The sequence below is a fragment of the Trypanosoma cruzi genome, genomic scaffold (genome assembly GCF_000209065.1).
Source record: "Trypanosoma cruzi strain CL Brener 1047053516801 genomic scaffold, whole genome shotgun sequence".
NCBI lineage: Eukaryota > Euglenozoa > Kinetoplastea > Trypanosomatida > Trypanosomatidae > Trypanosoma > Trypanosoma cruzi.
The window spans coordinates 21,304-33,669 of NW_001849551.1; the positions used below are offsets into that span (position 1 = coordinate 21,304).

Below are 12,366 nucleotides of genomic sequence, written 5' to 3' on the forward strand. Positions count from 1 at the left end.
CGCGCCAACGGCATGTGCGTGGGATGGCGGGTTGCAATGGTCGCAGCAGCCATCCGTATTCGTGAGAAACACCGGTGCGGGAGCAGGCCGGTGCAGTCTCCTCCCTGCGAGTGACAGTGGATCCCGTGCGCGTGGGTTCCCAGTCGCCTGCTGCAGTGGAGCGGTGAGCTCCTGGCCTGAGCTGTCGGACACCAATAATACGTCCAGCCAATGCGACGATGCCGGTGCTCCATGCGTCTGTGAGCTGTGCGAGGTCGGACGCCTCCTTGGCTTATGCATCACATGCTTATTTCCTGGGCACGCCGCAGTGGCCAAGGACAAACCGCATCCGTGTGCGCGCTCCTCGGTGCTGCTGGCAAGAAAAAAGGGTACGCCAACAATGTGAGTCACCAGGTGATCCAGAACCGTCGACGTGTGCTCGCGTGCTTCCACGGTTCGACGAGAAGGTGCAGACACGCACGCTGCCGTGGAAAGAGTCTCGGTGAATATCGTACTCTCCATGCTAATACCACACCCCTCTGTGTCTGCTGTGGTGCATGGACTTTGCAAAGCCGGAGGGAAATATTTAAAAAAGAAGAATTCCTCGTGTAGGCATCCCCGTACCAGCGTGGCCAATCCGCCACAATATCCCTTGCCTGTGGAATGCGGTGTGCCAAATAAATCAAAGGCCGCGCCGTGAAGGGATGTGCAAATTGCCGGAAGTGGCCGTCACACCTCCTGCACACACAAAACACGCGGGCCGTAGCGGGCAACGAATCCCAATGCCGCAGCATCCAAGGCCCCCACGTTCCACGCGCACACCTGAGGGGTACAGCCATGGCGGCGGTGCGCTCAAGGATTATTGTGGAAGGTGACTGGGATGGCCTGGTCCGTCAATTCCACCGCTAAAGAGACATCGATCCCCCGCTGCACTCGCACACACCAGGGCAGCCCGGAATCACGGCAATGCGTCGCGCCTCAATACATAATCCCGCTCAACGGCGTTCCTGGAAACCTGGAGCCCTGCTACTACTCTGTCGCCGCTTTGCTTCTGAGGACTGTAATGTCTCCTGCACGCAAACCCACGGTAAGGCAGAGCTGCAATTCATTACTTCCACTAGGCGGTTCGCTGGATCCCTCCTCCATTGCACAAAATGAGTGCCGAGTTCCTCGCACGCAACTCCACGAAATTACAGTCCGATACAACACAACAGCAGGAACAACAAGGGCGACAGTACAATCCCCTTCCACACAGTCATCGCGGAACGGGAAAAACTCCTGGAAGCACCCGCTCAAGATAGAAACACATCGATAGAAGCAACAATCAACAATACCGTCGGTGCTGTTAACGATGGCTGGCTGTGGGGCGCAGCACATTTGTGGCTCCGCACCCTCCCCCCATCAACCAACACCGCACACCTGTCAGTTCCACGTGTTGCACGTCACAGGAGGGCGTGATCAATTTTGCCTCTCGCACTCGATGCACACTCGAGCAGGCTCTGTGCGTCTGAGCGGGTGTCACCAGCCATGGGCTGCAGCGGCGCTGCGGGTGGTCGGTACGACGACGTAACGGTGGTGCCCGAGGCGTACGACGATGAAGTCCTGTCGTGGGGCTTCTGCGTCTCTTCGTCGCTCTCCTCGTCATCGCGCAGCAGCGCTTCCAGCCCGCCACGCCGCGGCTCGCGCAGCTCCTGCCAGTGGCGGTCCTCCGCGTACCACACAACGACGCTGTACACAGTGACCGCAAGCACCACAGTCGTCAGCAGCAGCACGATAGCCGCGTACGCCCTCGTACCGCCGTCGCTCGGCGCAAGGTGGTTGGCCGCACTGACCACGCACAGCGCCGCAAGGAGCACAAAGCTCGCAGTGTGCATCACCGTCAGGAAGGCCGAGCGCATCATGTTCGTGAGGGCAACTACGCCCGCACCCGCAACCAGCACAGTCGCCATGCAGAAGTACTGGACGTGGCAACCTCCCACGGGCGGGTGCACAGCCGCAATCAGGCACACCACGCACAGCACCGACAGCTGGAACACGCACCAGTACACGCGGCTGCCCCTCATGTTCGTCAGCATGCTGCCGTACATCCGCCGCTGCGCCGCGGGGTGCCAATACCCGACGGGGTACAGCAGGCGCTCGTGCAGCGGCTTCCTAGAAAACTGCCAGTACCTCGTGAAGCTCGCGCCCGTGTGGCGGGCAATCAAGTAGCACACACCAGCAGGGAACGCCACACCGTACAGCACGCCAACGACACCGACCACGCGGTGCTGCACGCGGGCGCCGGGCATCGCCAGTGCAAGCACGGAGCCGAAGAAGACACCGAGGTGCATCGCGTGCGCCACAACGTAAGTTAGGCTCGGGAAGCGCATCGCAGCCCACGCACTCGCAGCGTCCACGCCGCGCCACCGCTGGAAGGCGGCCGTCACACCGCAGTGCACGCACCCGAACACAGCGGCGAGCAGCGCGTTGCCCACCACCATCCACAGCGGGTCAAGGGCAGCGAACACCGAAAGGAAGTACGGCAGCGCAACGGTGCTCGCACGCTCCTGCGCCGAGGCGCATGACATCCTCGCAAACACGCCGAGCGCCTGCATCTCCAGGACGGAGCCCAGCCCGCCCGTCACCACCACGGCAACAGCCGCCGCACCCGCCGCAACGCCGGTGATCGCCGAGAGGGCGCTGGCAGCGGCGGGCAGCGTGTCAGACCTGATCGTGAAGGACCCAAGCAGCACACCCTTGCAGCCGCCGGACACCGCCGCAGCGTCGCAGCGAATGACTATCGTCTCGTCGGCAGCAATGAAGTAACCGCGGTGCACGGGCACAGCGAGCTCCAGGACGGTGGACGGATTCGTCGCGTTGCGCACCCACGTCGCGTTGCTCAGCATCGCTCCCCACGGACCACCGAAGCCGCTCGGCTGCACCGTCGCCACCGGCACAAAGCTCAGGTGCGTGCCAAGCCGCGGGTCGCGTGCCCATCGAAACGGCGGCGGCAGCGCCACCATCAGCCGCGTCGGGACGGTGCTCCCACCGCCGCGAATGTCGTTCTGCGTCAGGCTCCCACCAGCCGCCGTCGTCGTCACGCTGAGCGTCGGGCACGCCACGTCGCTCCGCCACAGCGTGCCGCTCACCGACGCCGTCGGGGTCCGCGTGGGCGGCAACGCCACCGTCTCCGTCACCTGCAGGGTCTCCGTCGGCCCGTACCGCAGCGGACTGTAGTGCGCCGTGCTCAGACTCGGCGTGCATGTTGAAGTCAGGCTGCGCGTCTCCGTCAGCGACGCTGTGTGGCTCAGCAGCGGCCTATAGAGCGTGCGGTTGCACCCGTCCACGTGCGGCAGGTACACCGGCAGGCAGTCGCGCCCGTACCCGCCATCAGCACAGCGGCAGCGACACGACCCCGACATCGCCCTCGTCGCAGCAGTAAAGCAGCTTACGTCGGCGTCGCACACGCCACACGCCACGGGGCGAAATTCCCCGATGATGCCGGCGGACCTGTAGTCCATCGGCTGCAGCGCCTGCCCGTTGAGCGTCAGGCACCCCATGACGAACTTCTGGCCGGCACCCCCAAGCGCAACGGTGCCGTCCATCACGACGGGCCCACTGCCGGCGTTCCCGTGGAGCGTCAGCGTGCTCTGCACAAGCTCCGCACTGCGCGGGTACGACGGCACAGACAGAAGCCTGCCGCTGATGCTGTTGCCGCGCACCGACAGCCACGACCCGGACACAAACGACGCCGACCCCCGCAGCTCCAGCAGCGCGCCATCCGTCAGCGCACCGGCGTTGTCGTTCACCACGACGGCGGACGCGTTGGCCTCCACACCGCTCTCGAACACCAACCCATGCGCGGCGTACACCTGGCTCCCCGACACGCGCAGCACAGCGCCCTCCGACGCAACCACGCGCGCACTCGCGTACAACGCATATTCGCCACCGAACACAGCCGCGTCCAGCGCGACACCGCCACCGACAAGCTCCAGCACAGCGCCGTCCACCACCACCGTCCGCCCACCAGTCATCACCGTCACGAGGGCAACGCCGAACAAAACAAGCACGGACCGCACGAGCCGCAGACCCGACAGCACCAGCACCGGTGCGTACGGCGAGGACTGCGAGCCGGGGAGATACACAAGCGGCGTCGGCCTCGTGGCAACCAGCAGGGAGTCCGTCACCGTCAGCACAGACCTTGCGGGGAACGTGCCGGTCAGCACAAGCGCACCGTTCAGCGCTTCAACCTCGCACACCGACAGCTCCACCGGCCCGCCCTCGTCGCTCCCCGCCGACACCGCACCGCGCAACGCTCCACCGCCCATCACGTACAGCACGGCGCCGTTCAGCAGCGACACGTTCTGCACAACGATCCGCACGCCGTCCCGCGCCATCCACGGCACGTAGAGCACCGGGCTCACGCCGTCCAGCACAACGTGGCGCAGCGTCACCTCGCTCGCGCCGGCAGGCACAACGAACACCGACCGCACCGTCACGCCCTCGCGGAAGAACACACTCGGCGCAGTGCCCGCAGCAGGCGGCAGCGCGGGAGCTCCCACAGGCACGCACGCCTCGCCGTGCCCGCCGCTGCCGCACAAGCACACGCACACACCGTCCTTCATGCTCGCCGACGCCGTCCCGGGCGCGTAGCAGTGCGTGTCCCTGTCGCAGTCGTCGCACCCAGCAACGTCGATGCTCCCAGCGTCGCCAAAACCAGCCGCTGCGTACTCCTCCGCCGTCGACAGGACACGGTCACCAGCGTCGTTGCACGCCACCCTCGAATGCGCCCCAGCCGAGAGCGACAGGCTCAGCGAGACCATCCGCGGCAGCAGCGCTCGGTTGCGCACGAAACTCAGCGTGCTCCCAACAGCGGTCACGGTGCCAGCGGTGTAGAGCATCTCCCTCGAGACGCCGTCGTGCGCGTTGCCCTTCGCCAGCAGCATCGACCCGCCATCCAGGCTCACCGTCGAATAAAACGCCACCGCGTAGTCCTCCGCCGACAAAAAGTCGTTCCGCACAAGCGCCACAGCGGAGCCCGACACGCTCACAGCCCCACGCACAGACACCACGTGCTTGCACAGCAGGAAGTCACTGTCAACAAACGCCACCACGGAGCCGCCACTGGCCGCAACACCGCCCTCCACCGACACGCACAGCCCCAGCGCCGTCTGCACCGACAGCCCGTCCACGTAGAGCGCACCGCGCGACGACAGCGCCACGCCGCCAACAAACAGCACGCCAACAGCGTCGCGGAAAACCGCCGCCATATGCGTGCGCGCAATGGTCAACACGCTCCCCGTCAGATTCACGCTGTGCAACACGAGGCACGCGGAGGCATCGCCAAGGCCGTAGGCGCCGCGGTACGCAACACGCTTCTCCGCAATCAGCACCGAGTCCACCACAGTGACGCGCGAGCCAGGCGGAAATCGGTTCGCCACCAGCACGCCGCCGCCGGAGCGCGACTCAAGCCCGCTGATCAACACATCGGCGCGCTGTCCAGCAGGCGGGTCGGACCGCCACCCAACAACGTACAGGCTCGCTCCGTCCACAAACGTGCAGTTCGCCAGTGTCACGTTGCGCACGCTCCCTGACATCGACTCCACGTCCACCACGACGTCCGCCGCAAAGGTCACGCCAACGTAGCACGCCACCGACGTCCCGAAACCGGCACTCAGCTTCACACCCACACGCACGTCCCGCACGCACAAGTCGGCGCCGTCAGTGCTCGGCGGCTCGGGGACAGCAACGGGCAGGCATGCATCGCCGTAGCCGCCCTCAGCGCACGTGCAGGCGCAGCCATCACTCGAGGCCGTCGTCGTGTACGCAGGGAAGCACGACGCCACGAGAGCGCATGGATCGCCGCAGGTCAGGATGGTGGCTTTGTACACAGAAGGGATGGCGTATTTCACTCTCTCCTTGTCGTTCACGGTGTTGCACGCGGCCACAATCGCTCCGTTTGTGAGATCGCGAGGCACCGTGGATATCCGCAGAACTGTCGGCGTGCCCGTGCTGGACATGAATCGGTTGCCGGACACAGACACCGCGGAGTCGCGGAGATTCACCGTGGGGTTCAGAAAGAGGAAGGCATCCGATGGGGACTCACGGCAGAGATTGCCGCTCAGCTGCAGCCAGGAGTTGTAGTAGATGTAGGAAGAGTAGCTTGAAAAAAATACAGCCGAGCTTCTCTGCATGTCGTTGCCCTGAAACACAACCGCTGACTGGGACTCCACACGCAACGCCAAAATTAATAACAAAAAGTACTTCACCGGCCTCGTCACAACGTTGCCTCGGATCACCACAGCAGAGTTGTTCAGCACCTTCAGCGATGAAAATTGGCCAGACCCTTCAATATTTATCAGCGTACTGTCACCGCCGCCCATATGAAACGTGTTGCCCAGCACCGCAAGCACGGAGTGCCACGACACCCTCAGCGCAGATCCAACAAATTTTACGACACTTGACGATGTCGACACGCTCCGAAACACATTGCCACTCAGCACCACCGCGGAGTCGTTGCTGATCGCCAGTCCATTCATCACAACACACGACGGCCTCCTAAGGTCCAAACCCAACCAATGGAACAGCCTCGTGACCGTAAAACTGTTCCCGCTGATCGTGATGTTTGTGTGCGGTGGAAACACACCCTCCGGACTGAGCAGCGCGTCAATAAATCTGTTGCCGGTGACGACGATGTTCAGCGACCCCACAGCGGCGTACGCGTTGCCCAACAGCAACAGCACGGCGCCGTCCCTCCACGTGCATCCATCGAACGTGACATTCGCCACGTCGCCCGTCATCGCCCCAATCAGCACCGTCAGGCTCATGCCGCCCCCGCTGAACATCACGTTGCGGTAGCACAGCCACGACAGCCCGCCGCCCACCGCCTGCGCAACCTCGGGGTACACCATGTCGCTGATGCACTCACCAACCGGCGGTGGCGGCGGTGGCGGCGGCGATGACGGTGGCGGCGGTGGTGGCGGGCCAGCAGGCACAGGCGCTGGGACGCACACATCGCCGTGCCCTCCAGCAGCGCACCGGCACTTGCAGTCAATGACCGCCGTCGTCAGAGGAGCAAAGCAGTCGCCCTCCTTCGTGCACTCCCCGCACGCGGTAACCGTCGTCACGCTGGTGATGCCGTTCAGCGCCAGTTCAGCCGCCGTCATCACCTCCCGTCCCGCGACCGTCAGGCACCCAGCAACGAACCGGTAGCCGGCGTCAGCCCGAGATAAAAGGGACACCGACAACCCCGTCGAGCCCATCTTGCAGCCTGTCAGCGTCACCACACTGCTGCCGTCAATGCTCACAAAAGCGGAGCTACTGTCGTAGAACATCGCACCCACCTCCACGTCGTTGTCGCGCCAATCCAGCCAGCTTGACCGCTGAACAGTCCACATGTCATCGTTATAGATGGCGTAGCGCACGGAGCCGCTGTTCCCCACCACGCGCACCACGCTGTGATCCGACAAGTTGAATCTGTTGTGTTGATACAGCAGGCTTACCCCGGAGAACATCGTATTGTTGAGCAGCGCAATAACGGAGTGGTCACTCACACTGAGCCCGTACAGGTAGAACATATGTGTGTATCCATCAAAGCTGCAGTACCGCGCGTACAGCGAGCTGCCACCCACCAGCGTCAGCGTTCCTGTCGAGTACACAACGAACGCATCACGCTTCGTCGCATGCGCCCTGACGTTGCTGACCAACAGCGAGGACGCACTCAGCACGGCGTCCTTCAGCATCACGACGCTCAACGTGTTCATCCTAGTGTCCGGCAGTTCGGACGAGGAGAACTGCGCCGCGTCAACCTCCGTGACGGCGATGTCGCAGTGCTGCGGGAGGGCACGTATAAAAGCAACGGTGGAGGAACGCATCACCGTCCGGCTCACGCGGATCAGGACGCCAGATGACTCAACCGCCGCCGCACCCCCAACAAACTGCAGCGCGGCACCACTACGAAATGTGCACCCAGTGAGCGTGATGTTGATGGGAAGATGCAGCGGCATGCTGTTGAGGAAAAACGCGAGCGCAGCACCCACGCCGCTGAATATCACACCCACGTAGCAGTGGTGCGTCTTCCACATGTTCAGCGCGAGGTCCGTCAGCGTCTGGTCCACCACGCAGCTCGTGTCGCCGTCGACGGCTCTCTCCGCCACGGGCGGCACAACCGTGTCGGGCACCTCGAAGGGAAGACACGACGCGCCATGCCATCCGTCCTTGCAGCTGCACGAGCACGAGCAGCGGTCCACCGACTCCGTCCCGGGCATGTAGCACGCCGCGTCGTCGTTGCATGTGCCGCACCTGAACACCTCCACCTCATCCGGAAACACACCGTCGTACGACACCTCCTCATCGCCCTGCAGGTTGCACCCAACCACAAACCTTGCGGGGAACTCAACAATCGTGTCTGGCGGAGAAAGATCAGCAAAGGGATAACTATTGTCCACCTGACGGTTGTTTGCAAGCGCCACGGTGGTGCCGCTGCCCGACAGCTGAATTTTGTACTGGGGATACGGAATAGTTAATACTGAGGCTTCACCCACGCTGTTGCCCTCCACACGCCACTGCGCACCTCCCTCGAGGGTCACCGAGCCAGACAAATGCAACAGCGCGGAATCAAAAACTTCACTCCCGCCAAAGGTGCAGTCCGCCACTCGCAGCAGCCCCGCGGAGCTCACGGTGGTATCCCCAAAAAAAATAACGCCATTGACCGAGCTCATCGTGTTGTTCTCCACGTCAAAGTAGCCGCCGCTCTTCACTCCAACACCATTAACGCAAACAGATGATTCCACACTGTCGTCGTCCTTCGTTGTGCTCAGCGTATTTCCCTTCACAATGATCCCGCCACCATCAACAACAACACCATTGATGAAATAGACTGCGTACCTATTCGCCTCGATGTAGTTGTCGAGTAGCAGCAGCGCCATATTCGCACTGAGAGTAAACTTCACAAAGGAAATGGCGTGGCTCGACGTCGTCACAAGCGTACTGCCCACCACCAGTATCTGGGAGCTCGCGCCAAAATCACCTCTAAAATCCAATGCACCAAAATCCAGTATCGAGGATGTCACGCTCACGTGTACGCGCACACCACTCCCCCTGATCAACAGGCCCATGAGGACGCACTGCAGCAGCGTGATGTTGAGTGTCTGCTCTGGCGCGTCAAAATACGACAGGTCCAGCACAATCGCGGCGGTGAAGGTCACGTTGACAAAGCACAGACCACGCACACCGGGATCAGGATAGTCCACGGAGCTGATGCTGCCACCGTGCACGCAGCGGACCTCCGTGTCCTTCGCATCGGGGAGCGGGAGCGGTCCAAGGCCGTCCGGAACCGCAGCTGGCAGACAAGTGTCGCCGTAGCCGCCAGCAGCGCACTCACACACACAGCCGCGGATGCTGCTCGTCCTCGCTGCGAAGCACACGGCGTCCATCGTGCACGCACCACAGTCCAGCACCGTCACGGGTGCTCCAATGTTGAGGTCGTCTTGGTAATTCGTCACAGGTGAGCCCCTTGCCTCGTTGCACATGCCGTAGATGGTCGGGCGCGTGTCGGATGGTGGTGACCAGTTGGTTGTCATATTTGCGATGGTCGACGAGTATGAGCCATACGTGAAGTTGTTGTCAAGTATCGACCACACACTCCGATCGCGGAACACCATGCCGTAGTGGGCGGCCACGCACACAACGTAGGCGGTGCGGAACTCGTTGTCGCGGTGCACCAGCCAGCTGCCGCCAGTCACGGTCAGCGTGGCTGCCATCAGCATGGCGAAGCCGAGACGGAAAGTGCTGGACACAATCTGCAGCACGCTGCCGCCAGCCACAACAACATCCCTGAACACACACGCGCCTTTGTAGTATTCGTTGCTCGGCGCACTCCACAAGCTGTTCTGTATGGAGAACACTGAGCCGTTACCAACACGCAGGTCCGACGCAAGGGCGTAAATCACGTGCGTCCGCGACCTAATAACGCAGTTGTCCATGTAGAAGACGCTGGACAGGTTCACGCCGAGGCCGCGCTCCACGAGGATCGCAGCGCACGAGCCCCCGCCACACACCAGCGTCGACCGCGTCATGACAAACCGTGTCGACAGAAGCCGGACACTGTCCAGGACAAGCGCGGGGCCGTACCGAAACCCTTCGTAGCCAGGAGTAGTCGGCACGTACTGCGATCCACCAACCGTCGCGCGCAGCGTTGAGTTCGCCAGCAGCACACTCGAGTGCAGAGGCATCGCGCCATGCAGCACAATCGTGCCCTCCAGCGACGTCACATTCGTCATGCTGACGAAAGCGTGCGGCATCAGGCGCGCCGTGCTCTCGCTGAGGCCGCCAATCCGCAGCTGCGCGCCGCCCGCAAGCACGCAGTGGCGCAGCATCACGTTCAGCGCGTCAGCGAACGCGTCCATCGAGCGCAGGTCCACCGCCACAGTGATCGTTCCGCTGAACAACACCGAGTCGAAGCACGCCGTCGCCCGCCCGCCGCCAGCCGTCACCGACTCCGTCAGCGTCACGCCACTCACGCAGCCCTGCGCACCGCCATCGCCACCACCACTGGCCCTCGCAGGCGGCACGTCGAACGGCAGGCACGCCTCGCCCACGCCGCCGGCACGGCAGCTGCACACGCAGTCGGAGAACGACGCCGTCAGCGCATCAAAGCACGCCAGCGCAGCCGCACAGCCGTCGCACGGCACCACGCTCACGGAGGGCAGGCCGGCCATGCGGTAGTCGCCGCTGCTCTGCAGCACCCGGCCGCCGGCACGGTTGCACTGCACCGACACGACGCCGCTCGTGATCGTCGGCCCGGAGACAAGCGTAGCGCCAGTGGCAGCGCAGCGCGCAATCGACACGGTGCCGCCGCTCAGCATCACACCCGACAGCAACGCCACAGACGACGCCTCGCCCACCGCCCACACGTCGTGCAGGTCCAGCCACCCGCCGCCACCGATCGTCCCACCGTCGCAGCGCACCAGCGACGACGCAACAGACCCCTCGACGCCCACGAAGCGCAGCACCGAATCAAGCACCGCGAGGCGCTCTCCAAGCACAAAGCCGCCGCCGCTGCTCACAACCGACACATTCGTCACGGAGAACACCGAGTGGCTCCGCAGACTGAGACGCGACGAGGACGCCACACGCATCGCGGAAGCGGTCGGACCGCCCGACGCCTCCAGCAACACTCCGTCAAGCACCACCGCGCCCGACAGCAGGTCCACGCCGCCGCCAACGTACACCGCCGACCCGCCCGCCTGCGACGACCTCAGCACAGTGTTGCTCACACGCAGCTGCGACTGTAACAGCGAAGTCGCGTACAGCACAAGCGGCGACGCCACCGCGTCCGTCAGCCCGCTCAGCTGCGAGTAGCGCATCGGCCCCGCCGTCACAATCGTCGAGTCACGGACCGTCACGTTCGTGTGTGCCGGCAGGTTGTGCACAAACACAAGCGAGCAGTAGCTCCCGGACAGCCCGCTCACGCTCACCTCCAGGCTCCGGTCACTCGCCGGCTCGCCGCTGTAGCCCCGCACGTAGATCTGCGCACCGCCGTCGCACACGCAGTTCCTCAATTCGATGCGCAGCGCGCCGGGAAGCATCGCCGCCACGTCGAACACAACAGCCACGCCGTTCGTGATGGACACGCCGTCCATCAGCACCGTGTCCACGGCGCGGCCAACCGTGATGGCTCTGTCCACCGTGCCGCCCCGCAGTCGCAACACCACCGCATGCACCGCGGGCATACACGCCGCAGCAGCCAGCGCCAACGCCACAAGCAGCGCCGCACGCACAGCCGCAATGGCCCTGCGCCGCACACGGTGCCGGCTGCGCGGACACGCACCCACCGAAGACTGCATCCACCGACCCAGACACGTATCAGCAGGGCTGTCGCGTTGTGTCGCTCTCGCCCCGTCGACCATTCCTCCTGTCTATCAAATCCTTTCCTACAGATGGCGAATCCAGTGACACGATTCCGCCAGATCGATATCCCAGTACTACCAATCCTAATACTGCAATTAATCCTTAACACCTTGAAACGATAGTTGTGCTGGCAAAGCCAAAGTATCTCGAACTGCACGCTCAAAAAAAAAAAAAAAAAGAATAAAAGACAGAAAGAACAACAGCAACCAAACACAGTGGCACGCAGAGGCATCCGGTCATACACAATCTCCACCACAGTACAACCGCCGACACAAAGCCGCGCAGACGCAATCAAGTCAGTGACGCCATCGTCCTCCCACTTCCCACACAGCCTCACACAGCCACCGTGCCGAGTGGCGGAATCTCGGCAAAAAGCCACATTACCACTGGCACCGCTCCTGCTACCGAATGGCTGCATCACATGGTGGTCCCGATGCCGTGCACGACACACAAGAGCCGGGGCAGATCACGTGGCGGCGATACGACCGCCAGCCATCA

General features: G+C 63.2%; 1 protein-coding gene across 1 annotated transcript, besides 3 other annotated features; it reads right to left on the reverse strand.

The window, feature by feature from the left end:
* Nucleotides 1–12,366: part of a sequence feature (areas not merged during assembly with more than two copies in the genome that could not be assigned to a particular haplotype) that runs on past both edges of the window.
* On the reverse strand, nt 1,422–11,867 carry Tc00.1047053510625.10 (dispersed gene family protein 1 (DGF-1), putative; the record flags this gene model as incomplete). Its single annotated transcript, XM_814436.1, has 1 exon — nt 1,422–11,867. The coding sequence occupies one exon, from the start codon at nt 11,865–11,867 to the stop codon at nt 1,422–1,424; it is 10,446 nt and encodes a 3,481-aa protein (XP_819529.1).
* Nucleotides 6,891–6,941: a microsatellite.
* Nucleotides 12,030–12,068: a sequence feature (A-rich).